Source organism: Camelus dromedarius, chromosome 12 (genome assembly GCF_036321535.1).
Source record: "Camelus dromedarius isolate mCamDro1 chromosome 12, mCamDro1.pat, whole genome shotgun sequence".
Classification (NCBI taxonomy): Eukaryota; Metazoa; Chordata; class Mammalia; order Artiodactyla; family Camelidae; genus Camelus; species Camelus dromedarius.
This window is the reverse complement of record NC_087447.1, coordinates 24,135,227-24,163,018: the sequence shown is the minus strand read 5'-3', so window position 1 is coordinate 24,163,018 and position 27,792 is coordinate 24,135,227. Positions and strand designations below refer to the sequence as shown.

At 40.7% G+C, this 27,792-nt stretch overlaps 2 protein-coding genes across 2 annotated transcripts in view; both read left to right on the top strand.

The window, feature by feature from the left end:
• Positions 1–12,985, top strand: part of CAPRIN1 (cell cycle associated protein 1) — a 33,304-nt gene extending 20,319 nt beyond the window's left edge. Inside the window, exons 10-19 of the mRNA XM_011000571.3 lie at positions 432–587; positions 674–782; positions 2,507–2,568; positions 3,037–3,147; positions 3,359–3,508; positions 4,417–4,567; positions 8,360–8,554; positions 9,054–9,154; positions 9,557–9,620; positions 11,146–12,985. Of these exons, the coding sequence (XP_010998873.2) occupies positions 432–587; positions 674–782; positions 2,507–2,568; positions 3,037–3,147; positions 3,359–3,508; positions 4,417–4,567; positions 8,360–8,554; positions 9,054–9,154; positions 9,557–9,620; positions 11,146–11,210 (1,164 nt within the window). The 3' untranslated portion in view covers positions 11,211–12,985. The remainder of the gene's footprint in view (positions 1–431; positions 588–673; positions 783–2,506; positions 2,569–3,036; positions 3,148–3,358; positions 3,509–4,416; positions 4,568–8,359; positions 8,555–9,053; positions 9,155–9,556; positions 9,621–11,145) is intronic.
• Positions 12,986–17,243: 4,258 nt separating this feature from the next.
• NAT10 (N-acetyltransferase 10) overlaps positions 17,244–27,792 on the top strand; it is a 37,056-nt gene continuing 26,507 nt past the window's right edge. The window contains exons 1-6 of the mRNA XM_011000572.3: positions 17,244–17,463; positions 19,369–19,491; positions 19,916–20,007; positions 23,107–23,278; positions 24,708–24,830; positions 26,524–26,585. Of these exons, the coding sequence (XP_010998874.2) occupies positions 19,384–19,491; positions 19,916–20,007; positions 23,107–23,278; positions 24,708–24,830; positions 26,524–26,585 (557 nt within the window). The 5' untranslated portion in view covers positions 17,244–17,463; positions 19,369–19,383. The remainder of the gene's footprint in view (positions 17,464–19,368; positions 19,492–19,915; positions 20,008–23,106; positions 23,279–24,707; positions 24,831–26,523; positions 26,586–27,792) is intronic.

The following is a 27,792-nucleotide window of genomic DNA, read 5'->3' as shown; positions in this document are numbered from 1 at the left end:
GGCAGAGAGAATAAAATGATGGGAAGTCAAAGGTTGATGATAGCTAACATTTCTTGAATGTTCAGTATGTATCAGGTATTGAGATAGGTATATATTTGATACAGATATATAGGTTTACTTAATATAGAAGGCTTAACAGTTAAAGCAAAATACATGATTTTAGGAAGCAAACACAGATAGTCTTTGAAAGCAGTTTACAAGGAAAATCTGAAACGCTGTGTGGAAGCCCTGTGGAATTGGAACTACTGTAGAAGTGATAGCATTGATCGGAATGTTAAATTTGGCATAATTTGGTCAGGTTGACTATTTTCAAGTCTGCTATTCTGTTTACAGTACAGATGGCACATGTAATTTGGGGACTGGTCATGATGGTAATGAATGGAGCTCTGTCATTCTACTAATCCACTCCCCTCTCCTTCTCTCCCACTTAGGTGGTAAATTCACTCCAGCAGCAACCTCAGGCTGCATCTCCTTCAGTACCAGAGCCCCACTCTTTGACTCCAGTGGCTCAGGCAGATCCCCTCGTGAGAAGACAGCGAGTACAGGACCTTATGGCGCAAATGCAGGGACCCTATAATTTCATACAGGTAGGTGAAGTTTAGTGAAACACTATTAACAGAAAATTTAAGTGTTTACATTGTTTAGCTTCACTCCATTATATCCTAACTTGCAGGATTCAATGCTGGATTTTGAAAACCAGACCCTTGATCCTGCCATTGTATCTGCACAGCCTATGAATCCAGCACAGAACATGGATATACCACAGCTGGTTTGCCCTCCAGGTACATTTTTATGTGAGAAATAAAGTATAGAGCCAATGCTTTCAGGTTTTATTAAGTTTGTGAAAACTAATTTTTTTCTTTTATTGCTTGCTTTTAGATCTTGTATCTTTTTTTCCCCCTTGTTGGAGAGGTAATTAGGTTTACTTGTTTATTTTATTTTTAGAGGAGGTACTGGGGATTGAACCCAGGACCCTGAGTATGTTAAGCATGCACTCTACCACTTGACCTATACCCTCCTGCCTTGTATCTTTTAATTTGATAAGAAATGTTACTGTTTTTTCCTATAGTAAGAACATTAGCTGTAGTTCCATCACTGAACACACCAACACCCAGAAATGGAACATTACCAGTACCCCAGAACCCTACTTGTCTTCCCTTTCAGGCACTACTTAACCTCTTTCCCTACCTCGTAGTAACCACTTCCTGACATGTAAAACTGACCTGTTTTTCCTCTTTTTTGTGTATAAGTGAAATTTTGCTTGGCTTTTTAAATTTGAAAATTAATCTAGGAATAAAAATAATAGAAGTGTCGTTCTCTGAAGGATGATTGCAGCTTTTTAGGAAAATTTCTGAATATTTTATTACTTTGAAAATGAGATGCAATAGTGAAGTGGGTAAGTGAATGCTTAAGAGGAAAGGGGAAGAGGTAGACCAGAAGACTGCTGAAGCTTCAAACTCTTAACTAGTCTTACACCATTATTTGAAACGGCAGCACACTAAACAGGGTTGGTGACTTGTATTGAGTTAACTGGAGTATCTCTTTAGGACCATTAGTAATTTTGAGTTTTGTAAAACCTTTCCCAGAGCATGTCAGCATTAAGGGCATAATAGTGGAAGCATTTATAAAGTAACACACTTAATGTTGTTAATCTTAAATGTCATAAAAGGAGTTGCTGGTAAAATGTTTAATGAACAGTTAATATGGTAAGGAAGTTAGCATTTCTCTAAAGTAGAGGAAGCTCATCTCTACTAGGAATTAGAAAACAGATGAGGGAATCAAAGTTACTAGTGTTCGTTTTTTGAGCTCTACTAGAGGAAGAAAATAACAGTTTTCTTAGCTGTGCCAGTCAACAAATGTAGAACTGATGTAACCTATAAAGCTAGTTAGATATTCAGGTAATGCTGAGTCCACTAAACCGTCTGGTAAAAACCAGTGATTTCCAAATGACTGACCAAAGATACTGTATTTTTGACTATTTAAACATGGTTTGGGAGGGGAGTGGAAGGATGGTAGGTTGGCAATAATATGCCCATTGAGTTGAATATAGGTTTTTTAAAGATATATATGTATATATATTTTATCCTGTGGAAACATTTGAAATTATACTGAAAGTTGATAATGTTAAAATGTTACTGAATATTATCTATCTAATAAAGTCTTAAGAGTAATGCTACTTTATAGTTAGTTTTAAAAGGCTTTTTCATGGAAAGCACTGGCATTGATTATCATTTTTTTCTGTATCTTATTGTCAGTACTATCTCACTAACATCTGATGTTAACCTTTGCAAAACAAAGTGAAAGCCCTTGTGACAGTTGACTATCAATTAATTGAAAATACCCACTTGAAAGCTAAAATCCTACTTACACTTCCCCATTTAGTTTCATGATTGCTAAAAAGTTTATTTAGGATTTGGCTATAGAAATTTGACTTTACCAAACAAGTAAAACATCTCTGAAGAGATTTGATTTTGTATAACAGTATTTTTTTGGGTCAATTTTGCAGTTCATTCTGAATCTAGACTTGCTCAACCTAGTCAAGTTTCTGTACAACCAGAAGCTACACAGGTAAGAGTGATAATGTTTTTGCAGGTTTGTTTTTAGTCAGTTCTTGGGTCTCTTAGTTTATGAAAGCCAGGTATGAATTTGATCAGTGTCCAAATCTGGCATGGGTAGCCATCAGCCTTTATTTCCATGTTAACATTTAGTTTTCTTTTGATGAACTAAAATTTTTTTTGTTAACCCTGTGTTCTGTAATTATAGTGAAGGAAGGAGATTTTTAATTTTGAACTGAGAATTTGAGAAGACATTTTAGATGTCATAATCCTAAAATTTAGTGTAGTTGTTACCATCTTAGAAGCATTTGTGGGGAACTTAATAACTGGACTAGGGTTTATTTAACTTTGAGCTTTAATAGTATATGTATTTTTGCAGTTGTTAGGTTCTATAGTCTCTTTTACAGGTATATCTTTCTTAGCTCTTTATGTATTAGAGTTGGTTTTTAACAGAATGAAGCTTTGATTTACTTCTTTGTAGGTTCCTTTGGTTTCATCTACAAGTGAGGGATATACGGGATCTCAACCCTTGTACCAGCCTTCTCATGCTACAGAGCAACGACCACAAAAGGAATCAATTGATCAGATTCAGGCAAGTTCTGTTACCAGGTTATACAAACTCGATGAGGCACTTGTACATGAATTGGATGAAGGTAAATAACTGTTAATATAGTGTCTCTTCTTTTTGGACCTAATGCGCTATATAGTGTTTTTATTTCATAAAATAGTTTGGTTAACATCTGTATGGGTAGTAGACTTGGCTTAGTTTACCACTAAAGTGCATCTGTTCACTTTGTGTTTAGGCAACAATCTCTTTAAATACAGACCAGACTACAGCAGCATCATCCCTTCCTGCTGCTTCTCAGCCTCAGGTGTTCCAGGCTGGGACAAGCAAACCATTACATAGCAGTGGAATCAACGTAAATGCCGCTCCATTCCAATCCATGCAGACGGTAAGCAAATTAGTTTAACTGACATTTAAGTGCCTGGTGTATACTGTCTTCATGCTAAAGTCTCAGCAAAAAGTCTTTAACTTTGTGCTTGAGTCTGCACCTACCCTTACTGTAAGGTATATTTAATTGAACATAAACTCATTTTTTCTGTTCCAGAGATAAATTTGCATCTCTGGAGTTATGTGCCCACATCCTGTTCTGTAGTTTTACCCTTTTGATTTTATTAACACAATTTTAAACATGTTAAAAAGTAGACTAATATAACATCTCTATATATAGATCATTACCTAGATTTAACAATTATTTATATTTTGCTCTATTTGCGTAATCTTTTATTTTACTGAAGGGTATCTCAAAGTGAGTGAATAGACATTATTATGATACGTTACCTTGGTTCTTCAGTAAGCATCTCTAAATCGCAGAATTTCTAGAAAATGATGATAGTGAAAATACTGTGATTGATGGGATACAGCTGAAACAGTGCTCAGGAGCATTCAGAAGAGTTAAATACTTAAAATACTTAACTTTTGATTAAAATATCAATAAAAATAAACTAATTTAAATACTCAATTTAAAGTTCATAAATTTAATTTCTGTGATATATCAGGTTTGCATCTTTTGAAAGGAATTCTCATTTATAATAGCATTTCTGAGGCTTCTGATTATGTCATTTTAGATTTTTAATCCCCATTTATACTTTGCTTTAAGTGCTGTATGGTTTTCATGTATGTACCTACACTGAAGTGCATTAATTGTGGGATTTGTGTGTGTGTATGTGATGTCTGAGACTTCTTTAATGCTCTTTATTTATGTTTCAGGTAAAACCATCATTGAGATCTGCCATGTTAAAAGTAGGAAAATGATTAGCATAAAGGCAGGAACTAATCATTTATTTTATTTACTTACAGGTGTTCAATATGAATGCCCCAGTTCCTCCTGTTAATGAACCAGAAACTTTAAAACAGCAAAACCAGTACCAGGCCAGTTACAACCAGAGTTTTTCCAGTCAGCCTCACCAAGTGGAACAAACAGAGCTTCAGCAAGAACAGCTTCAAACAGGTAGGAAAACCAGTGTGACTTCCTTGGCCACTTGCTTTCCAGTGCAGTTACTGACAGCGTTAGAGGAGTTTGAGAGCGGCTGTGTCCAAGAGTTTTTGTTTTGGTATTAGACTGTATGAATTTTTCATGCTGGTCCTGAGTAAGCAAGTCCGTGTTTGCTGTATGTGAATTATGTGCAGTTTTTGGAGGACTTACACCCATTTTTCTTTGGTTAGTGAGTTTTCTTAATACCCTATTTCATTATGTAGTTTTAGTGGAATTAAACTTGTTCAAGTTATGATCAACTTTGCTTTTAATTGCTAACTAATTGAAGCCTGCTGGCATGATACCTGGCAGCAAATTAGTTACACAAAGTTAAGAAGTAATAAAGGAGTTGGTGTGGCTGCATTTGGGTGGACTAGGTTGAAACAAAGTTCTTGTTGGCAAGTAAGGCTGTAATTTGGCCAGTTCCAATACCTATTACAATGGTAATGTAGATAGAGATATTTTAGATTACTAAATTTTTAAGACATGAAATACTTTTTTAGGCCTTTGGTTATTTCATTCTTAGGAGTTTTAATTGAAATCCCACAACAAACTAGCAAACCCTGTTAAGAATCATAGTTAATAGTTTAATTTTACCAGACTGATGAAAATAACTATGAAATTTCCTAATTGTCCAATTTCTTGATTGACCTGGGTCAACACTGATTTTTCTTACATATTCTAGTAGTAGTTAGCATCACTAATCAGTAGGGAGGTTTAAACAACCATAATCTGATAGAAATTTGTCAGTATGCTATCTGTGCTCAGCTTCTGAATGGTAAAACTGGGCTTCTTGCTCTCAGGCTCCTTCAATTATTCATTGCCATGTTTTGGCACATCTTGGAGATACTGCGGGTTTGGTTCCAGACCAAATGAATATCTCAATAAAGCAAGTCACACCAATTTTTTGGTTTCCTAGTACATATAAAAATTCCGTTTACACGAAATTGTGGTCTGTTAGGTGCACAATAGCATTATGTTTTAAAAAAGCAATGTACATGCCTTAATTAAAAAATAATTGCCAAAAAATGTTAACCATCCTCTAAGCCTTCAGTGAGTTGTAGTAGTAACATAAAAGATTGTTGATCACAGATCACCATAACAGATACAGTAAGAAACAGTTGGATATATTGTGAGAATTACTGAAATGTGACACAGACATGAAGGGAGCAATGCTGTTGGGGATAAAATGGCACCAGTAGACTTGCTCTACACAAGGTTGCCACAGACCTTTAGTTTGTAAAATATGTGGTGACTGAAGTGCAGTAAAGAGAAGCACAGTAAAACAAAGTGTGCCTGGACTTGTTAAGTTGGTTGTGGAGCTGATATTTTTGGGGCTTTAGACATTAAGCTGACATGCTTGCTATTTTACTTTTTTTTTTTCAGCTGGTGTAATGAAATTTAAAATTATTATATATCATTTGATTTAATTAGTTTTGTTCTTTATGTCAGTTGATTTCAGGCTGTCTTGTTCTTGGAGTCTACCCGACTTTAATTGACTATGAAGCACTCAAGCTAGATAACATTTTGTTACCATTTCAAAATATACATTATTTATGAAAATTATCTTCATAACATTTATAGACACTTCCAGTAAAAAGTAAAGTCAGCCCATATGCTTTGCTTAAACCACACCACTCTAATCTAGGCAGCCATCATCACGTATCTGGAGTATTGCCGTTACCTCCCTTGACTCTTGTTTTAGCACAGTCTATTCTCCACACAGTAGCCAAAGTGATTATTTTAAAATGTAAATCAGGTGTCTCTCTCCTGTTCAGAATCTCCCAGTGACTTCCAATTACATTTAGAAAAGAAATCCAAAGTCTTTACCTTGGTTTACAAGATCCTAAGTGATCTGGCCCCTGCCTTGATCCCTGTTGTATATCCTGTTTTCTTCCTGATGTGCCCACACGAGCCACAAATGCAAGTTCTCTCCCTTCTCAGGGCCTTTATACTTTCTTCTGATGTTGGCCGGCTTGCTTCTTGACTTTTAGGTCTGCACTCAGATATCACCTCATAGAGACCTTTCCTTCATTGTCTTGTCCAAATAATGTGTTCACATTGGTCACTTATTTACCCTACTTTGGTGTTTTCCTTTTCACTTATTACCTGACACAATGTAGATATTTTTACTTTTAATGTATATTTTATTCACTTATTTCCCATTATTAAAACTTCCTTATGGACAAGGATTATGTATTGGCAACTGATACATCCCTTGTGTCTAGAACCATGGCTGGCATGTTGAGGACATTTGGATACTTGTTGAACAAGTCAGTGTATCCCATCCCCCCAGAAGTTTTGTTTTAATTTGAATTAGCATCTAGTCAGGAGTAACACAGAGATAGGATCTGGCAAGGATCTTTGGCCATTTTTAATGGACTAGTGTTTGTTTTATAAACATTTAAATAGGGATTCTGGTATTTTGAAATAAAGATCACACTTTAATTGTTCTGCTTTGAGTTTCTTGCAGTGAGATTTGACCAAGATTAATAAAATTCTTATTGATAAAAAGTGAGTCAAAAATTCAGTTCTTTTGATTACTTTCTAATTGCATAAGAATGAATCTTTTTAGATAGAAAATGTTATTGGTACTTGTGATATTTGCTTATAATTTACAGTTTTGGGAATGTAGTACAAGGTAATTTATGTAGAAAGACCACACTGTGAATAGTGTATTTGGTCTATAACGTAGTTCAAAAAGGAGCCGTGACCCCTTCTTTTCCTAGGTATTCTCTAGCTTTTTTGTTGCAAAATAAGCATTCTAAGAACTAATAAACCTGGGTTTCTTGAGTATATGAAATAAGTCAGGTAAAGATTTTCAAGAGTCACACCACCTTTTCTCTTTGCCCAAGCATGGGATATTTGGGCTGACTAGAGGCTGCTGACTGTTTTTGTTCCTAGGGTGGGGGCCTTCCTTCAGTCTATACCTTCCTCACCTCCCAAAGATACTGTTTGCACTGTTTTTTTCTCCCCTGTGAAATAAGAACATTCAGGTAATACCAGGAATGTACCTTGGTATTTCATTTTTGAATGCTTCTAGATTTTAGACTTCTCTCCATTGTGGAAGGAGGAGGGGTGCAAGATAGTGTGGGCCTTCTAGAACCTTCCCTTCACTTCAGGGGGTTGAGTGCTAGTGTGAGTACCTTTACCTCTCTTCTAAATTGGCTGTGCTTTAAAAAGTACTTGAAATGGAATCAAACATTAGGAAAAGGGGAGTTATATGTTGAAGGCCACTGCTGAGTTATCTTTGTAATTGAATATTCTACCATATAGCTGCTTAGTTATGGAAGACTATGGCTTTATATGTTTTAATAAGTATTAAGGGAGATTTTAAAAGAAAGGGAGCTATATTTATAATGAAAAGAAATAATAAAATGGTACAAAATGGTGTTTCAGTATATAAGATCTTTTGATTATTGTGGTTCTCTTGTGCTAATATAATAGGCAGGTGCTGTCAGAAGATGTTTAATAATACAGCCTTTCAAGTTATTTGGAAGGATAGAATTGTGTGCTCTCACACAATATGTGCTTTCAAAAGTTTGGAATTATTGTTGGAGAATTTTATTCCCCTGAGCTTAAAACAAGGGTAGGCGAAAGATAGGGACTTTGTTAATGTGTAGTCTTCTCTATTATTAATATGAAAATTTAAAGACAGGAGACTGTATAAGACGTTTCTTAAGCCAGAAAGCATGTGGAAAAATAGACAAATTATAATGAGATGTGTGTGTGTGCATATATGTATGTATTTTTTTTTTTCCATTGTAGTGGTTGGCACTTACCATGGTTCCCAGGACCAGCCCCATCAAGTGACTGGTAACCATCAGCAGCCTCCCCAGCAGAACACTGGATTTCCACGTAGCAGTCAGCCCTATTACAACAGTCGTGGTGTGTCTCGTGGAGGCTCCCGTGGTGCTCGAGGCTTGATGAATGGATATAGGGGACCTGCTAATGGATTCAGAGGTAAGACAAAACAAAACCCCCCAAAGCAAGTTCATGTTCTTTTCTGATTTGCAAAATATATAGAAATATGTTCTATGGTTTTTAGGAAAAATATGTATCTCTCTGCATTAGCTTCTTAACAATGTAAACAATGTAGTATGTATTGATAATAGTCATTTGAAAGGGTAAAATTGGGACTGAGTATTTTTATTAGGTTCATGTCTGCCACTGTCCTGGAGGGCATATTGCTTTCTATTAATTATCAGACCTTATAGAGATTTATTTTTTGGATTTTGTGTGTGTGTGTGTATGGATGGGTGAAAATTTGATATTCTAAGGCAGTTAGTACTCATAGAAATGTATGAGCAGATTGGATCAGGATAGGAAATCAGAAATTAGTTTGAATAACTAGCATGGCTTACAGTTTTTCAGTTCTTCCATTGGTCAGTGGTAAGCAGTGGTAAGAAGTAAAAATTCCTTCTGAAGATAAAATTGTTTATTTTCTTGTCCTAAATTTTAGGAGGATATGATGGTTACCGCCCTTCATTCTCTAACACTCCAAACAGTGGTTATACACAGTCTCAGTTCAGTGCTCCCCGGGACTACTCTGGCTATCAGCGGGTAGGTAAAATTGTTTTAAAATATAAACCTGACCTAATACCCCAATGAAAGGGGCTAATGTAGTTGCTTGATGGACTTGAGTAACTTGGGGCTAATTTTGTACTTTTGCCCAAGATACTTCTTTGTGGAAAATGATGACTTTTCCTTTTCTTAGCACTCAATATATGTATTCATTAATAGAGTCGGGTAAAAACAATGATTTTCAAGAGCAGAGAAATAAATCTCATTGATTGTTCTTGATAATAATTACAGAATAACTTGTAGCAATGCTATATTTAAATGTATAACAGAATAAGAAAGATTTCTGTATTCTATAAGTATTAAGCTGTAAGAATAGAGATAGGTAAGCATTAAAAAAAATTACCTTTTCTTTTTTTCAGTACTAACTAGCTTGTCTTTTAGGATGGATATCAGCAGAATTTCAAGCGAGGCTCTGGGCAGAGTGGACCACGGGGAGCCCCACGAGGTAATATTTTGTGGTGGTGATCCTAGCTCCTAAGTGGAGCTTCTGTTCTGGCCTTGGAAGAGCTGTTCATAGTCTGCATATAGGTTACATGTTAGGAATACATTTATCATTTCCAGATTTGTTGCTAGGGATTAAATGAAATGCTCTGTTCCTAAAACTTATCTTGAACCCAAATTTAATTTTTTGAATGACTTTCCCTGTTATAAACTGTCTTAAAAACTAGAACATTTCTCCTCCTCAGAAAAAGTGTTTTTCCAACTGCAGATTATTTTTCAGGTCCTAAAACCTGCTAAATGTTTTTAGGAAGTACTTACCGAAACATTTTTGTAAGACATTTTTGGAATGAGATTGAACATTTATATAAATTTATTATTCCTCTTTCATTTTTGAAACATGCATATTATATTTTAGGGCCAAAAACCCTTCAATGGCCGGATAAGCCATAGTAACATTTAGAGAACCATTTAGAAGTGATAGAACTAATTGAAATTTCGATGCCTTTTGGACCACTATTAGTGATACAAATGTCAAATTATTTGTGACTTTTAACAAAACCTCCAAATTCCTAACTTACAGAACTAAACTCAAAAATGACAAGTTTTAAGAATTTTTGGTTTTGTCCATTACATAGGAAAACTACTTCCTTCCTGGGACATAAGTCAGTCTATCTAACAGAGGTAGCATTTCATAAGATCTGAAGTTCTAAATGGTTCTCTGATTTGAGAGAAGTTAAGTTGAATAGGTTTCCTCTAGATATTGGCCATAACGTGTACAAAATGTGTATCAAGGAGGAATTACAAAGTACTTTGATTTTGATGCTAGTACAAACTGGCCAGCAAAAAGGTGCATTTTTTTTTTTAATCAATGGATCACTTGGGAATTATACTGACTTGAAGTATCAAAGGATATTTGCATGTGAATGTGGGTTATGTTCTTTCTTACCTTGTAGCGTATTCTATGAAAGTTAAGTTGACTGGTAGCTAAAAATCTGTTTTAACAGCATGTAAAAAGTTACTTTATTTGTTACAAGTCATTATACGATTTTGAATGTTATGTAGTTTCTTTTTAACAGTTTAGGTAATAAGGTCTGTTTTTCATTCTGGTGCTTTTATTAATTTTGATAGTATGATGTTACTTACTACTGAAATGTAAGCTAGAGTGTACACTAGAATGTAAGCTCCATGAGAGCAGGTACCTTGTCTGTCTTCACTGCTGTATCTATTTTCAACGCCTGATGACAGTGCCTGGCACATAGTAGGCACTCAATAAATACTTGTTGAATGAATGAATGAATGAGTACTGGTGGAATACTCCATTAGCTCTACTCTTCTTTTAGCTAGAGAACATGAGCAAATTTGCGCATGACAACTTCCAGAACAGGTGAAACTTGAACACTGAAGAATTGACCTCTTAAACCTATTAATGTGGTGACAGGCTGCCCACATGCTTCTTCAGGGGCAAATCTGCTTGAAGGCAAAACAAATAATATTTGAAAGAAAAACCAAATGCCATTTTTGTCTTCTAGGTCGTGGAGGGCCCCCAAGACCCAACAGAGGGATGCCGCAAATGAACACTCAGCAAGTGAATTAATCTGATTCACAGGATTATGTTTAATCGCCAAAAACACACTGGCCAGTGTACCATAATATGTTACCAGAAGAGTTATTATCTATTTGTTCTCCCTTTCAGGAAACTTATTGTAAAGGGACTGTTTTCATCCCATAAAGACAGGACTACAGTTGTCAGCTTTATATTACCTGGATATGGAAGGAAACTATTTTTACTCTGCATGTTCTGTCCTAAGCGTCATCTTGAGCCTTGCACATGATACTCAAATTCCTCACCCTTGCTTAGGAGTAAAACAGTATACTTTACAGGGTAATATCTCCATAGTTATTTGAAGTGGCTTGGAAAAAGCAAGATTGACATTTGACATTGGATAAAATCTACAAATCAGCCCTAGACTTATTCAATGGTAATTGAAAAACTAAAATATTTCCCTTGAAAGGAAGATGGAAGGAGTGGAGTGTGGTTTGGCAGAACAACTGCTTTTCACAGCTTTCCAGTTAAATTGGAGCACTGAATGTTTAGATGCATACTAAATTATGCATGGGTCCTTAATCACACATATGAGGCTGGCCACAAGCCTTAGGCTTTAACACAGCACTATTCATCCTCTGGTCAGATGACTGTGGTTAAAAACACATGTAAATTGCTTTTTAACAGCTGATACTGTATAAGACAAAGCCAAAACGCAAAATTAGGCTTTGATTGGCACTTTTCGAAAAATATGCAACAAATAATGGATGTACTCTGGATGGCCGCTACTGTACTTAATGTGAAATTATTTAGATACCTTTTTGAACACTTAAAAGTTTCTCTGACAATGACTTTTGTAAGGATTGGTACTATATATCATTCCTTATGATGTACATTGTCTGTCACTAATCCTTGGATCTTGCTGTATTATCACCTAAATTGGTACAGGTACTGATGAAAATCTCTAATGGATAATCGTAACACTCTTGGTCACATGTTTTTCCTGCAGCCTGAAAGTTTTTAAAAGAAAAAGATACCAAATGCCTGCTGCTACCACCTTTTTAAATTGCTATCTTTTGAAAAGCACCAGTATGTGTTTTAGATTGATTTCCCTATTTTAGGGAAATGACAGTCAGTAGTTTCAGTTCTGATGGTATAAGCAAACAAATAAAACGTGTTTATAAAAGTCGTATCTTGAAACACTGGTGTTCAACAGCTAGCAGCTTATGTGGTTCACTCCATGGCAGTTAGTGTTAAAAATTTTTATGGTTATCTCCAACATCTATTTCTGTAGTACCTGCACTTTTGTCTAACCTTAACTGAATTACCCTTTTCTCATGGAGGTATTTATATTCAAAGTGGTGATTCCTTCCCTTAGATGTACAGGGACAGTCCCAAGTTTGATGGAGATGGACAGGTTAGTAATTTATGTACTAAGTTGAAATTTGTGCTAGCAGTTGGAGCACTAGTTCTGTGTGCCTATGAACTCAATGCTGCTTGTATCCCACTTTGACTTCATGGAGAATTAATCCCATCTATTAAGCAAAGGCTACTAAGATAATGGTATTTTCTGTGCAGAAATTGAATTTTCTTTCCAGCCTTTAGCTAAGGAATTTTTCCAGTAGGTGCTCAGCTACTTAAAGAAACAAACAAACCTATAAAACTATTCTCAAACATTCATCATTAGACAACTGGAGTTTTTGCTGGCTTTGTAACCTAAAATGAATAGGCTATTGAACATTCCACATTCAAAAGTTTTGTAGGGTGGTGGGGAAGGGGGGGGTTCGTCAATGTTTATTTTAAAATAAAATAAGTTCTTGACTTTTCTCATGTGTGGTTGTGGTACATCATATTGGAAGGGTTATCTGTTTACTTTTGCAAATAAGTATTTCTTCTGCTAGCACCTCCCCTTGTGTGCTTTAAATGACATCTGCCTGGGATGTACCACAACCATATGTTTGCTATATTTTAGGGGGATAGACAAAATATTCATGGTTTACTGGGTAATCCCTAGATGATATATGCTTACAATCCTATATATAAAACTAAATTTGCTATAAAACTAAATTTGGTATTTGTGTAGAAAATAATTTCATGACATTTAAAATTAAAATTGAAGTAAGTTCTTTATACAGTGATCTCTATGAACCAGTTCAGAGATGGTATGCAGGAGAAATGCTTTCTAGGTTTCAGACTTCTATGCATTAGTGCAGATGTTGTGAATGTGTAAAGGTGTTAGTTTTGATTATTTCTATGTATGTTTTTAAAAGAATCGTTTGTTCTTTCTGAAATATTATACCTTTTTGGCATTCTACCATTGCAGTCTAAATCTAAAGCTTTTATGCCTCAATTCAGACTATATTTTTTAAAGGAGTGCCTCATAATGGGGCAGAGAACTTTTTAAAAAGTCCCATTAAGATCTAAGTCTTGGTACTAAGTGTTCTGTATACTATGTGAATACTTGTCCTACCTGCAGAAGGCCTTCTGTTTGGTCAAATGCATATTCTAGCAGAGTTGAAAGGAAATCATTGTCACAATGTGGCACTGTAGCTTCTTGGTATAGCAAGACTCCATATGTGAAGTCCTTTCGTAAATGCACAGTATCAGTCATCTCATGTGGATAATGAGACTTCTATTTTAAAGCTTTAAGGTAGAGTGTCATTGATTACCTTGGTTAGGGCAATTTTATTTTCAGATCCTAATATCCCTAAAGAATATGGAAGTTTTTCCGATCATTGTATCTTGATATTAAAACAAAATCCGTTAAATATTTTTAATCAGTTAGCTTCTACAGTTCTTCTGCTCCTATATATATACAACTCTGTTATGTGGGAGACTTCACTTGGAGACTTGAAAATGTTTATTCTCAGAAGGCTCATTAACTGAGGTGTTCTGTGGACAACCAATTCTTAAAACGTAGAAGGTGGTTGAGTAGTCATCCTCCTAAGTGTCTTGGGGAATTTGTACTGTTGTATTTTCAGTAATATGTCTTTATTGGGGGAATGGGATACAGGTAAGCACAGTTAAACCCTTTCATCTTTCAGCTCCTGAATCCCCATCCCACTTGAGTTCATATTAAGCACTCTAGGAAGTTTTATTGACTATATAGTTATATATAAAAGAATCAGTATTGCCCTTGAGTTTATCCCTTCTAAAGAGTTAATGGGGAGGGAAACTCCTCAGGAATATGAAAGTAATTTGTTAAGGCTCATCTATCTATACCCTTTCCCATTTTGAATTCTATAAAAAAAAAAAAACTGGAAGAGACTAGTGAATGTTTTAAATTACATTAGATTAAATCATATTAAAACCTTATATCTTACTGTCCTTGAGTGAAGTTTGCTTTAGTTGTATATACCATCCAGCAAAGCTCTAAGTGAAGAAGTGGTGCTTGTGAGAGAAGAGGAAAAAAGCTTAAATCCCTGGTAGCCTTGCCTAACTTACTTGTGAGACCACTTACATTCTTCTCAGTTAGGATTTTAATACCTTACTCTAACAGCTGCTCTGAAGCCTAATCCAGTCCCATGCAGAGGACTGGCCCTTTGCGTGTAAGTTGTGAAAGACCACCTAATTTAGTAAAGACAATTTTTAGTGTTGTTTTTTGGTTTTCTTAAGTACTGTATTTATTTTAGGGAGCCGCTGTATTAAGTTTGGGTACTTTCTGAAAGGCCATCATTCCAAACACTAAATATTCAGTAGTGACAAAATTACTGTGGTTCCAGCTTTTATCGAACAGTCTAGTCAAAGATACTGACATGATGACAGTAAAGTACAGTAAATGCAATGATGGAGCAACATGGTTGATGATAGATATTAAGGCCATGACTGATAGGATATGACCTGGTCAAAATGATGAGGAAAGACTTTTTTTGAAAGGGATTAAACTAAGACTTGAAGGATGAGGAGTAGTAAAACTAGGTAAAGGAGGGGAGAGAACTGGGTCCAAGTCCAATCTTCAGTGACTTAGAAAGGCTATCTGGCTCAAGTAAAAAGAGTACAGACTTAATAGAGCTAGAGAGAAGCTGAAGCAACAGGTAAGGGCTACTGTGGATGGCTTTATAGTTGTATTCCATGTTAAGTTTTGTTTCTTAACAGTTGGAAACTCCTGAAGATTTTTAAGCTCTGTATATAGGGGGTGGAGTTGGTGGGGGTAAGGATGGTGGGTCACCTAATAAAATTGCTATTTAAGAATTCTCAGTGCAGTGTTGAGAACAAAATATAAGGGGCAAGAGATGGCTATTGGAGTGGCCCATGTAAGAAATGATTGCAGTGTGAACTGAATGGGTACTACATATTTCCTAACTGGCTCAGTATCCTTTACTGAGTTCTCCAGGCCTCGGTTGCAGACTCCATCTCTAGCTAACATTCTTCCCTAGCTGATCTTATCCATTCCCAAGACTTGACTGCAATCCCCATTTTAGTCACTCGTAGATATTTCTAGATTCCAAATTCCCTAGAGCAAACTTAATACTTAGTTATCTTGAGTTGAATGTTGAGTATTCAGTATCTCTTGATGAACCTACATCCAGTTGCTCAGGGCAAATACCTTGGATATCATCCGATTACCTTTCATACCCTCTGTAGTCCTTAAGCAAATCCACATGGTTCTACCTTGAAAATGGTTCTGCCTTGAAAATGGTTCTACCTTGAGTCAGCTAGCTCTTGTGACCACCTCCACTATCGTAACAGGTAACTACAGTAGTTGGTTCTCATTGCTTCTACTCTTGCTTTCCTGTAGCGTAATTTTTTGCACAGTGGCCAGATTGAGTCTATTAAGACTGCAAATCAGATTTTGTCACTTCCCTGTTACTCAAACTCTGGTGGTTTCCCATCACACCTAGGAATTAATTTTAAATCTGTGGCCCACATACCCTTTATTTGGCCTAGTCACCTACCGTTTTTTTCCTGTACTTTGTTCACTGTACTCTGGCCACAGTGGCTTCTTTGCTGAGACTTTCCCCACCACTTCATGTGTTACATTTCCGCACTGGAAAGCGCTTCATTGAAAATGTTCTTAAGGCTCATTCTTTATAAATTCATGTCTTTGCAGTCCAGTGTCACCACTTGAGTCCTTCCATGTCCACTTATAAAGCAGTGCCCTTGATTTTACTCACTGGTTACTTTTTTTCTTAACACTAAACTTATCCAAGAGTAAGTTTCATGAGGGACAGTAACACTTTGGTCATTTTATCTCTTGTAGCTGACATTGACATTTTATTGAGGAAATTGTAAAATACTTGATGATGGGTGCTGGACTAAATGGGTGGTACTGCTAATTACATTAGATTTGGAAGTACAGAATTACACTTTGATTTGAGGAAGGAGTTTCAGGAAGAAAGGGAAATGAGTGGCCTCAAAATTCTGATCGGAGGCTTCTGAGAAATGTCAAGGAAGCAGTTGGATTTGTTTAAGTTCAGCGATCTGGCCCCCCAGAACTAAAACTATATAGGTGGCCCTTGAAGTCAACTGCTTGACCCCGTTCGTCTGGGACCGTGGCGGGGAGGGAAAGTAATTGAACGAGAGCTGACCACCAGAACTGGTTTTCAGAAGAGCTCCAGTATTTGGCAGCCAGACAGAGGCTTAAAGGGAGCCTGCAAGGTACAGCGGCCGCAATGGTGGAAAGAAAACCTATCTGGCCACTGCTCAGGCGGGTCTACAAGATCAATAGGATGAAGAGAGTCAAGTGGAATTAATGCGATAGGTCTGCTGATCAAGTTTCCTCATCTTGGCACATTAAAATGGAAAGTTACTTTTAAGAGGCTGGGCAGAATTACGTACAGACCCCCTAGACAGTCGTCTCGCGTAACCAGGCTAACACTGAAAACCCTGGACCACTTACCGTGAGGGGCCCCGATCTATCTGGGTACCCAGGCTACCCTAGCGCAGTGACAGGCCCTGCGGGTGCGGCCATCTGCATGCTTATTCTGCCCTCTGTAGCCAGGGTATCTTAGTTCTGGTATGAAGAGGCAAATTACACCCAGCACGACAGCTACCGCGTGTAGAGACTAAACACAGCCGCAGAGGCTGTGTCTCCGCCTCCCGGGCCTCTGACGTCATCACTCAGAGACAGGGGTGAAAAAGGCCCCCTCTCTCTCGCTGTCGCCGCGCCGTTAGTGTGCTGGCGCACGCACCGCCTACCAACGCCTGAGCGGGACGTGCGTCGCGGAACGAGGCGAACTCTGAGAACCGGCGGTTAGGCATCCGCTAGGGGCAGTCCGCTGCCCCCGCCTCTCCCGCAGAAGTTCGGTATCCCCACGTGCTTCCACTTCCCTGCTGGCTGGAGTCCGCCGGGCTCGGGGCGCAGGTACCCATCACAGGGTGGCTGGGGATGGGTGCTGAGGTCGTTGTCGGTGTCTTTCTTGGACTCGGAGGAGACTGGCTCCAGGACGGAGGCTCTGCATCCGTGCCGATGCCCGGCCCACGCGGACTGCCGCCTTACACCGGCGCTCCTAGATGACAGGACCCTCTTCCCTAGTAGGCGGCCAGTCGGGAGTGCTTCTCGAGCACTCTTGCGGGTTGCGTCGCTCTATCTCCACCCTCTAGGGACTGTAGCTCGGATCGGGGTGGGTGGTCGGGGTGAGTGGATGGGGACAACACTTTAGCTTTCCCGGAGCTTGCCCACAGTTCCTGGTTGAAGCACTGGGCATTGAACTGAGGCAGTCTGATTCCAGATCCTCCTACACTCTTAGCCACTTCGCTATGCTTATTCGTTTATACTCTTTATTCAGCAGGCACATTCCGGATTTGTTTTGTTTGCCAGTGCTCCTAGAATGATGCGTGGTATATATAGGTGCTATGTTTATTTGTCAGACTAATAGATGAATGAATGAAAAGTAATCTTTCTTTTCCTTCAAGGCCTTCCTCATCCGTTAAGCCTTCCATGGCAACTCTAGCCCACAGTAACCTCAGACTTTAATCAGACCACTGGCTGTAGCTATTATTTTTACATGTAGTTTTATCTGTCTTTAGACAGATTATCCCTCATTTCTTTCTCTTAAGTATTTTCTCCAAGGAAATTGAAAGCTCCTTGAAGTCAAGGCTTTATCTGGTACTACTTCTGGGGCTCCCACAATAACTAGAGCAGAAAGCAATAATTAGTTGTTGATTGATTGATTGATGTGGGATCTTTGTGTGGCCGGCAACAGCTGACAAACTGGGGAGGTTGGTAAACTGAAAAGAGTTCAGGCTTTGTAAACAGGGGGACCTGAATGTGAATCTTGTCTCCGTCACTTTTCTTCCTTGGGGTACTTGAGTATTTATACTTGGCTCTTTCTTTATAGAATGGGAAACATCAATTGTGACGTAGTGTTTTACAGTAAGATAAAACTTCAAATCCATTTTGGATTAAGAGGCTAGAAGGACAATTAAGGCAGGTCAAGTTTCAGTTAATGAGCTTTATGTGTAGAATATAACAAACACTGGAGTTTCTAAGTAGCATGTCATTTTTACACTGTAGAAACAATATTTCTGGTGTTTCTTTGGTATATTATGATAATGATACAATGTTTTATCATATGTAATCACAATAACTTTTGAAATCTATATGTACAGGCTTCAGTATAGTTTCCTCTCCTTTGAGGAAACAATTGGACACATTCCATCATAGTAATATTTGTTGATTTCTTTTCTTTGACATTGTTAGTAATATACGTGAATTAAAAAAACCCAAATTCCAAAAAACAAAAGAACAAAATAAGAATCACATGCAATCTCACCAGCCATAAATACATTTTGGTGTGTTCTTCCAGTCTTTTTGTTTTTCTTTGCGTGTTACATACATCCATATCTTGCCATGTTATCCTGTAAGTGTCTATATCCATAGCCTTAGATAAGTTTTAAAAATGAGTTTGAACAATTTTTTTTGAAAACTGCCTTATTTTCCCTTAGGTATATCATATATTTTAATCATTCTATTTTTTTGAACATTGTTTCAGATTTTTTTAAAAAAAACTCGACAGAGGTGTGAATTGCAGCTTCCCTGTTGACTTCTCATTCCGAGGGAACATTTTCTTCACCTCCCAAGCCTAAGTTTCCTAATTTTAAAAATGAGGCTGATGTCTCCTCTAGGGAGCTGTTTGAGAGTTAAATAAGATGCTACTTGTAAGTGTGCCTGGCATAGCCCCTGGCCCCACAGGAAGCAGCCACCTAATGTTCCTCAGCCAGACCATGGATAGTCATGTCCAGTCGTGTTTCCTTCTTTCTGTTTTAGTGATAGTTTTTCACCATGCATCGGAAGAAAGTGGATAACCGAATCCGGATTCTCATTGAGAATGGGGTAGCTGAGCGGCAAAGGTCTCTCTTTGTTGTGGTCGGAGATCGAGGAAAGGATCAGGTAAGACCTGGTGAATGCTTCCTGGTAAATGCTTACTTTGTGTCCTGTCCCACAGTCAGCATGTTGCAGACCCACTGGGGTGTTACAGTAATGACATTAAGGTCCCTTCGATTGGTTTTCTTTAAATGAAATGCATAGTGGGAACATTCCTTAGTTTCTTGGAAGTGGTAAGTACTGTATATTTAGAATTATTAGCAGACATTATTAGGTTAACAGCTTTCAACATCTGGGGTGGTGGACTGAACATAGGGGTAAGTGTACGTGACCTGGCTTCTAGTCCCAGCCTGGGCACTGCTTGCCAGTGGACCTGGGCCCTTGTCCTGGCCCTCAGTTTATTTTCTACATCTGTCAAATGAAGTCTTGGGCCTGGCAGTCCTAAAGGTCTCTTTTGGCCCTGAGAGTCTGTGGCTTTTTCCTTTGGCAGGTGGTCTTACTCCATCACATGTTGTCGAAAGCAACTGTGAAGGCTCGGCCTTCAGTGCTGTGGTGTTATAAGAAAGAGCTGGGGTTTAGCAGGTAAGCTTGGTCCTTTGAGTGTCCCATACCACTTCCCATTCCTGCTCGTTGGCTAAATGCCGGGAAATGATTCCTTGACATAGTTTTTCAGGGATAGTTAGTGAAGGTGCTATCTCTGAGGACGCTTCCAATAGAGAAAATAACAGAGCTGAGGTCCTTTTTTCATTCCTGATAGTAAGTTTCAAATCCTTTTCGTGTTCTCTAAGTCCCCAGCCTAATTCCTTACTTTCTGCATGCGATTTTTCTTCCTAGTTTTCTAAGCTGATTAAGCCCATGCAATGCACATTCCTTCAGTTATTTCTGGAAGTCACTGATGACCTGATGCCTCATGCAACAACTCTTCTCCCTCTTTCTCCTTTTCAGAGCTCTTCCTCTACTAGTCTATTGCTGTTTTTGACAGTTGGCTTTCTTACTTGAAGCTGTGGAACTTAAGACTTCTTGTGGTATATAGCAGACCTCCAACACAAACATGCTTAGGCACAAATGGAATTCATTGAAGTACAGTTGACCCTTGAACAACTTGGGTTTGAACTGTGTTGGCCCAATTTATAAGTGGATGTTTCTCAGTAGTAAATACTACAGTACTACCTGGTCCGTGGTTGGCTGAGTCCTTTCATGCAGAGGAGCTCTAGTCACGGAGGGGCTGACTGTAGGCTATACGCATATTAGCCCTCACGTTCGAGGGTCAGCAGTATACAGGCTAGTGAGATCTGAGCTCTGCCTCAGGAGTGGCTCAGCTGGAGTGCTGATGCCCCAGTCATTGTTCGTTTTCTCGTCTCTCCTGTCTGCTCTGTCCTTTCCCACTTGAGATCAGCCTTCTGCCGTCTGTTCCCCATGGCAGAAACAGCACTTGAGTTTTACATGTTTCTGGTTCAGCTACATGGAAGTCTCTCCCAAGTTCTTGTAGAGGGACACCCACCCCTGGACCAGGGGAGGGGGGGTGGGTCACCTAGCAGGAACCTGGCAGCTCTGCCTACAGTTGTGTGTGTGGAGGAGTTTGAGGTGTGCGTGCTGTTCCTTGACAGATAACCCACGATATGGTCACCTCAGAACAGCTCTCCGTTCTGACACTCGGACCACCTTCCTGAGCTCTTCTCTCTCCCTGATCTCATCTCCTACCCTAAACCCAGCTCGCACTGGGATTCTGTCCTTGGGCCTCTTCTCCCTCCTTTATTCCCAAATGTGTTTGTCTCTACTGTGGACTCTGAGACGTGCCTCCGGCTCTGGCTGCTCTCTGCTGTGGGCAACTCTTCGCCTTGGCCCCTGCTCCCTCCTCCACTCAGGGTGCCACTTGCACCTCTCTGTCCTCACCTACTGAGATGCTCCCCACTTTTCAGGGCCTGCCTCCTTCAGGAAGCTTTTCCTAAGCCCCTCGTTGCAGCGCATGGCCCCTCTGCCCTCTTCAGCCCTTGTCTTCTCTTACAGTGCTTGTCACCCTCCTTCTCCCTTCCTCCAGATATGGTCACTTGTACGCTGGTCTTTTTTGATTTCCAAGTGAGTTCATTTACTGAGGAAGCATCTCCTGTTTATCTTAATTTTTTCATATTTTCAAATGATCTGACATATTTGTAGTAGCTGCTCAGTTAATATTTGTTGAATTGAATGTATTTTCTTTTTTAATGGAGGTCCTGGAGATTGAACCCAGTACCTTGTGCATGCTAAGCACGCGCTCTACCACTGAGCTATTTCCCTTTTCCCCTGAGTTGAATGTATTATTAATAGGCTTTAAAATTATTTCCATTTTACTTAAGTGCCAAAGGCACAAAGTTTGATTAGTTCGTATCCTTTGTTCTTAAAGAGACTTGATTTTTCCTAAAAGAAGCTAGATTTTGAGTAGTTTTGCCTTTAAAAAAAAAGTAATAAAAGCGTTATTGCAAGTAGTATGAAAAATACAGACAAATCACAAAGGTGAAAATAAAATAAAATAAAATAAAAAGCACCCATAATTTCAACACTTGTGCATTGTTTACATTTAGCTGTATATCACCGGTATGTAATTTTAAACCATAACTGGTACATTCTTTCATAATTGAGCAAGTAAGCATTTTTAATACAGATTGAGAATAAGACCTGTTGCGTGTCAGCAGAACTGTAAGTTTCTGGGGCTTCTAATTCTCACTGCTGTTCACTTGATAAATGCCACATGGGTGCAGATTTAGACAGTTCACAGTATTCTGGGCAGATTTGCCTTTCAAACTTAACTCACCTTATTTCACTTTTAAACTCCTCTGTGCCTCTGGTAGCTCTCCCACCCCTACCTTGATGGGGCAGAGCATTAGGTTAAGGCCAATGCCGAGTCACGGGCTAAGGCTGGAGGAATGGTGGAAATGAACTCGCCCAAATGCCTCCTTTGACGTGTGAGGAGGGGGAGGCCCCAGGGGAGGCCTGGTTCTAGCTATTCAGTTAGAGAACTGTGATAAAATTTTGGTCAGCTATAATCCTCAATTCTGGAGTTTTCTTGTTCTCTCTTCTGTAAAAGAGTTAACTGACAGTTGGGTATTCAGAGTTTTTAAAGACAAAAGAAAAGTTCAGGGATTTCTGAGAGAGGTCCGGGTTCCATTCCCTATCCAGATATATTTTCTATCAGTACTGTCTTAGATTAGGTCTTCCCTGGAGGACTTGATCCCACAATCTGGGAAGGAAGTGGAGGAATTCATTTAGGAATCATAGATACAGTAACCCACCGTCACAGTGCCTTTCCCAGGTCCTCTGGGGAGCAGCGCTGTGTCACTGAAGCATTGGCTTGAGACTGAGGTAATGAAGCCACCAAGGTTTGGTTTCAAGCTCTGGCCAAATGTGAGGTGTAGGGACTCCCATTATCCTTTGTGTAAAGTGAAGTGCCTGCTGAAGGTGACAGCACAATGGCAGGGGTCACACGCAGGCTTGCCACTGTCTCCCTCTGAAGCCCCTCTTCTTCATCGCTCTGCTCTAATGTCTCTCCAGTTTCCTTCACATTCAAAGTGAGGGGACTAGTCCTACAGTTTCCACATTCCCTTCCAGCACTGAGGGTCTAGGTAGGTGATTGTTGAGCCTGTCCCCTGCTCCCAACTCTAACCTCTCCAGTTAACTGGCTCTCGTGGGATGGGGGGTTGATTGCAGTCATCGGAAGAAAAGAATGCGACAGCTGCAGAAAAAAATAAAGAATGGGACACTGAACATAAAGCAAGATGACCCATTTGAACTCTTCGTAGCTGCCACAAACATTCGCTACTGCTACTACAATGAGACCCACAAGATCCTGGGCAATACCTTTGGCATGTGTGTTCTCCAGGTGGGTGACTTCCTCCAGCCCGTGCCTGGGCTCAGAGCACTGAGGGGTGCTTGGGCTGTCTGGGTGCCCATGAGAACGGGTGTACAGAAAGGAGAGAAGATTCACATGTACACCCCTCCCCTCAAGCTTTATCAGTGGAAGACTTGGCCACTTTCCAAAGGAAACTTGGTAACTCACCCCATATAAAAAGAACATTTTTTTTTTAAATGTAGTTAGGGATTGAACCCAGGACCTTGTGCATGCTGAGCATGCGCTCTACCACTGAACTCACTGAGCTCTACCCACCCCCTAAAAAGAACATTTTCTACCTAAAGCAGAACTTGTCTAGAGATGCCAAAACTGGCAGTGATGTTTCATCACACCTGGGTCTAACAAGCTTGGTGAAGCACTGACCCTAGGACCCCAGACCCTCACTGGAGCTACCTGAAGACTTTGGTGACCAGAGAGCAATTCGATTTATTTTAGCCAACTGGGGGCGGACCTGTGTACTACATCCTATCCAGAGTGCTTGACTAGCATCACCACCGCCACCCTCACCCCACTCCCACCCTTCTAGTCCTTAAAGCCCCCTCACTTTCCCCCTCAGAGAACTTACCTGGTGAATTTCTTCAGTGGCATGTATTCTTTTGCCTGGCACATTAAAAGTTCCACATTTTTCCTTCTTTTGAGCTCTGGTGGTCTTTGTTTTAGTCTGTGATTCTTTGACACCTGTGATGCCCCTCCCCCAGCCCCATAAAAAGAAGACATTTAAGCACAAATCTCCACATTTAAGCACAGATTGCCACATTTTAGTATGTATTTATTTTATGTATGCAATATTATGATTACACATACTGTGAAACATAGCTTATAAATTTAAGAAATGAGGTTGGAATTTTTGAGTAGAAGTGCTGGGTTTTTCTTTCTGCATTCCAGTGGGTCGTCTGTACTCTACTGGCTTGCATCCCACCTTGGAGGCTGGAAAGAGCATTTTGTCTGTTCTCACCTGCTCTCTGAGTTGCTTATGCTCCACACTGTTACCAGGTGCAGTGATGATGGCTCCTTTAGGCAGTGGCTCCCTCATGTGGTGCAGCTGAGTTTTGTTAAACAGTTTCCATCTGTAAACATAGCAGAAAGTGAATGTGAGCGTTTCTGAAATCCAAGTGTGAATCAATGAAGATTAGAGAACTTCTTTCCAAGTAAGATTTTATCAGAGATTATGAGAAGCACGTTGATATGTTGAATCAGGTACACCTGTTCTCCAGAACTGGGCTCTCTTCCGTGGTCCCCTAAGTAGGGGTGTGTGTGTGTCCTGGTGAGTCAAGTGACGAATATGGTCTTGAGTCTGTGCTCAGAAACCCTCCTTATACCTTATCACCTGACCCTTGGTTGAGCTTCCCTGTAGGTGTTCTTTGCATAACCAGCTGGTTCTAAGGGCTCCTTCTTCCAGGATTTTGAAGCTTTGACTCCAAACTTGCTGGCCAGGACTGTAGAAACGGTGGAAGGTGGTGGGCTGGTGGTCATCCTCCTGCGGACCATGAATTCACTCAGGCAATTGTACACGATGACCATGGTGAGTGTCTATGTTTTAACCTAGTTGTGGGGTTTTGAATCAGTCTGTTTCTACTGTAGGCTGCTTTCTTCTAAGAATTCCTGTCGGGCAGTTCCAGTGAGCAGCTGGTACAGCCTCGGGACTGGGAGCTCTTTGACTGCAACTGATGAGGAAGTCGCTACAGGAACCCCCTCCCCCCCACCGGCCCCAAGCGGGCTGGGACCTCGGAGTTGTGCATTTGCTTTCAGGCATTTGCAGATTCTGCACGAGTGAGCTCCAGACGTGATGCAGCTGTTGTGTAGTTACATTTCTGAAATAGTATTCCATGGAGAGCCACGAAGTGCCTGCCTACATTTGTCGATACTGTAAAAGGGGAGCGCGCACAGGCCTCCTCCCTGGCCCTTGTCCTAGCGGGTGACGAGGGAACGTTGCCATCCCCCTCCCAGACTGGCAAGAACTTTGACTCCGGGTGGGGCGGGGTGGGGGGAAGTGTTTCTCTCCCCAGACTGAGGACGTAGCCGGAAGTGGGGCAGTGTCTCACTGGGGGCAGGGCTGGGCTCTGACGCAGCAGTTTGGCCACGTAGGTGTTCCGAGTGACAGGTTTTGCATCACATCCATGGCCCAACTGCTCAGGAGCTATTCACATTGGCCTCAGGGCTTCGTGAGCTGTGTCCATCTGGTGAAATGGACTTTCTCCAACCTTAGTGCCTGCTTCCTGTCCCCTCCCCATCTCTCTTCAGTTCACCACCACCCCTCTGGCCTCCTCGAAGATCCTCAGACATGCCCCCTCTCCTCAGTACACTCACCTGAGGGCCCGCACGCTAGCTTTCCCCACGGGAATATCTACCCGGCTGACTTCCTCACTGCATTCAGGTCCCTGCCCGAATACCGCCTCCCCAGTGCAGCCTCCCCCACACTCTGCAGCGTGTGGTTTACCTGGCACTCCTTAACCTGTTTCAGTTTTCTTCAAAGCACGTTACAACCACTTAAAGTTAGACACTTGTTTATCGTCTGGCTGCCTGTGCTGGTCTCTACACTTCACGGAAGCAGGGGCTTCGTTTTCCTCCCCAGTGTGTTCCCCAGTCCTGGAAGAGTGCCTGGCCTCTAGTCAGCCCTCTTTACATACCTGTGAATGAACGAATGTCTGCGCCCATGTCGCTTCGTTTATTCTTCTTCCCTCTCGTGGCTGCCCGCTTATCACCTCAGAGGGCCTTCCCTCACCTCCTGTATAAGTAGCCCCCCTCCCCACCCCCACTGGCTGTCCCTGCACCTGGTTTCTCACTCGCAGCATTTGCCAAAATTTGTATCTATGAACTTGTTTGTCTCTAGCCAACCATTTGACTGTGAGCTCCATGAGAATAGGGTCATGCTTTACTGAACACCAGTGTGTGCTCAGCTTGTCTGGTGTTGACGTGTGTGTTTCATTGAATGAATGAATACATTTATGATGCTTGATAAAGTGGGAAAAGTCAGAGATGAGGTGAGGGGACGTTTGTTGTAATGAGAATCATTGCATTTAGTGTCTGATCCCAGCTCCAGTAAATCACATTTGGCCAGTTCGGCACAGCAGTTTAGGTAGGAGTGGGTTTTTTGTCTCTAGCAGCATTGCTGATGCCTCTTTGATCCCAGGGTTACTTGATGGAACTTCCTCACGTTTGGACGCTGAGCCTCGGCACTATTTGGGTGCCTTTGTTAATGGATATTGTCTTTTTAGGACGTACATTCAAGATACAGGACTGAGGCCCATCAGGATGTGGTGGGAAGATTCAATGAGAGGTAGGTCTGGAGCACATTTCTTAGTCCCTCAATGTGGGGAGTCACAGTGGGAAGATTTCCATCTTGGACCTGAGTGAGAGCTGGGCTCTGTCTGAGGGAAGGTAGTACGGGAGCCCCAAGTGATTGGAGTCCTGACAGCAGCAGGAATTGTGGCGCTAACTGGGAGTAACAGTGAGTGGAGGGCTGGGGCCAGGACTCCGTCCTCCTCCTGGCGCTAACCAAGTCGTTCCCGCGTTCTGGCTCTTAGCCTCCGCATCTGTCAAAGGGGCAATGTGTCTGGATCACTCTTTCCCCAGATGTGTTTCCCAGAACACTCGTGTTTAAGAGGGACCTTATGGCACAAGAGTTTTCTGGCCCAGTCTCTCTGGGAAATACTGGCACTGCTTTTCCTTTATGAAGGTTCGCGTGTGCCTGTTGTAGCTTCTGAACAGTATTAGAGCAGCAGGGACCCGCTTGATCGTTTCCCCCATTTATCTGACCACAAAGCCCTTTTTAGGGAACACCAGCTAGCAGCCTATGGAACACCTTGGGGAGGAAGAAGCTGTGGCCTAGATCGGTGGTTCGCAGTTTTGCTTCTGGGGAGACTTGGCAGTGTCCGGAGACACTTTATCATGAGCTGGGTGTGGGTGAAGGGTAGAGGCCAAGGAGGCTGTTAAACAGCTTAAAAGGCACTGAAAAGCCTCTTCAGCAAGGGATTACCTGGGCCAAGCTGCCGGGAGCGCTGAGGTTTAGAAATCCTGGCCTGGAAGAGCCGTGGGGCCGATCACATCTCACCCACTTCTGCTGCTGCTCGGGAGGAGCAGGCCTGGAGGGAGCCCAGTGCTCATGGAGGGGCCTGAAGCTGGTGAAGGTGTGTGAGGCCTGTTCTTGCAGCTGAGGGAGAAGCTGGATCTTATGGCCAAATGTGTTTGTCTACAATGTGGGTTGTATTTCTCAAGGGAGCTTTCCTCTCCTCCCTTTCCTTTATTTTTGCCTCCTGTGGCAGAAGGTAAATCCATTTGTGTCTGTTTCCCTGTGTGGCTGGTGAGCATATGTGGGGTGGGTTTGAAGTTTCCAAGTCAAGGATGGCTGAGACACCAAGTCCCGAAGGGTGAGCCTGGGAGGATGTGGGACGGGCCAGGTGACTCCGGGAGCAGCTGGGGTTCTGCACAACAGGAGCGCTTGTAATCAATCTCTTAAGGGAGTTCCCCGTTTTCTCATTTGCTGT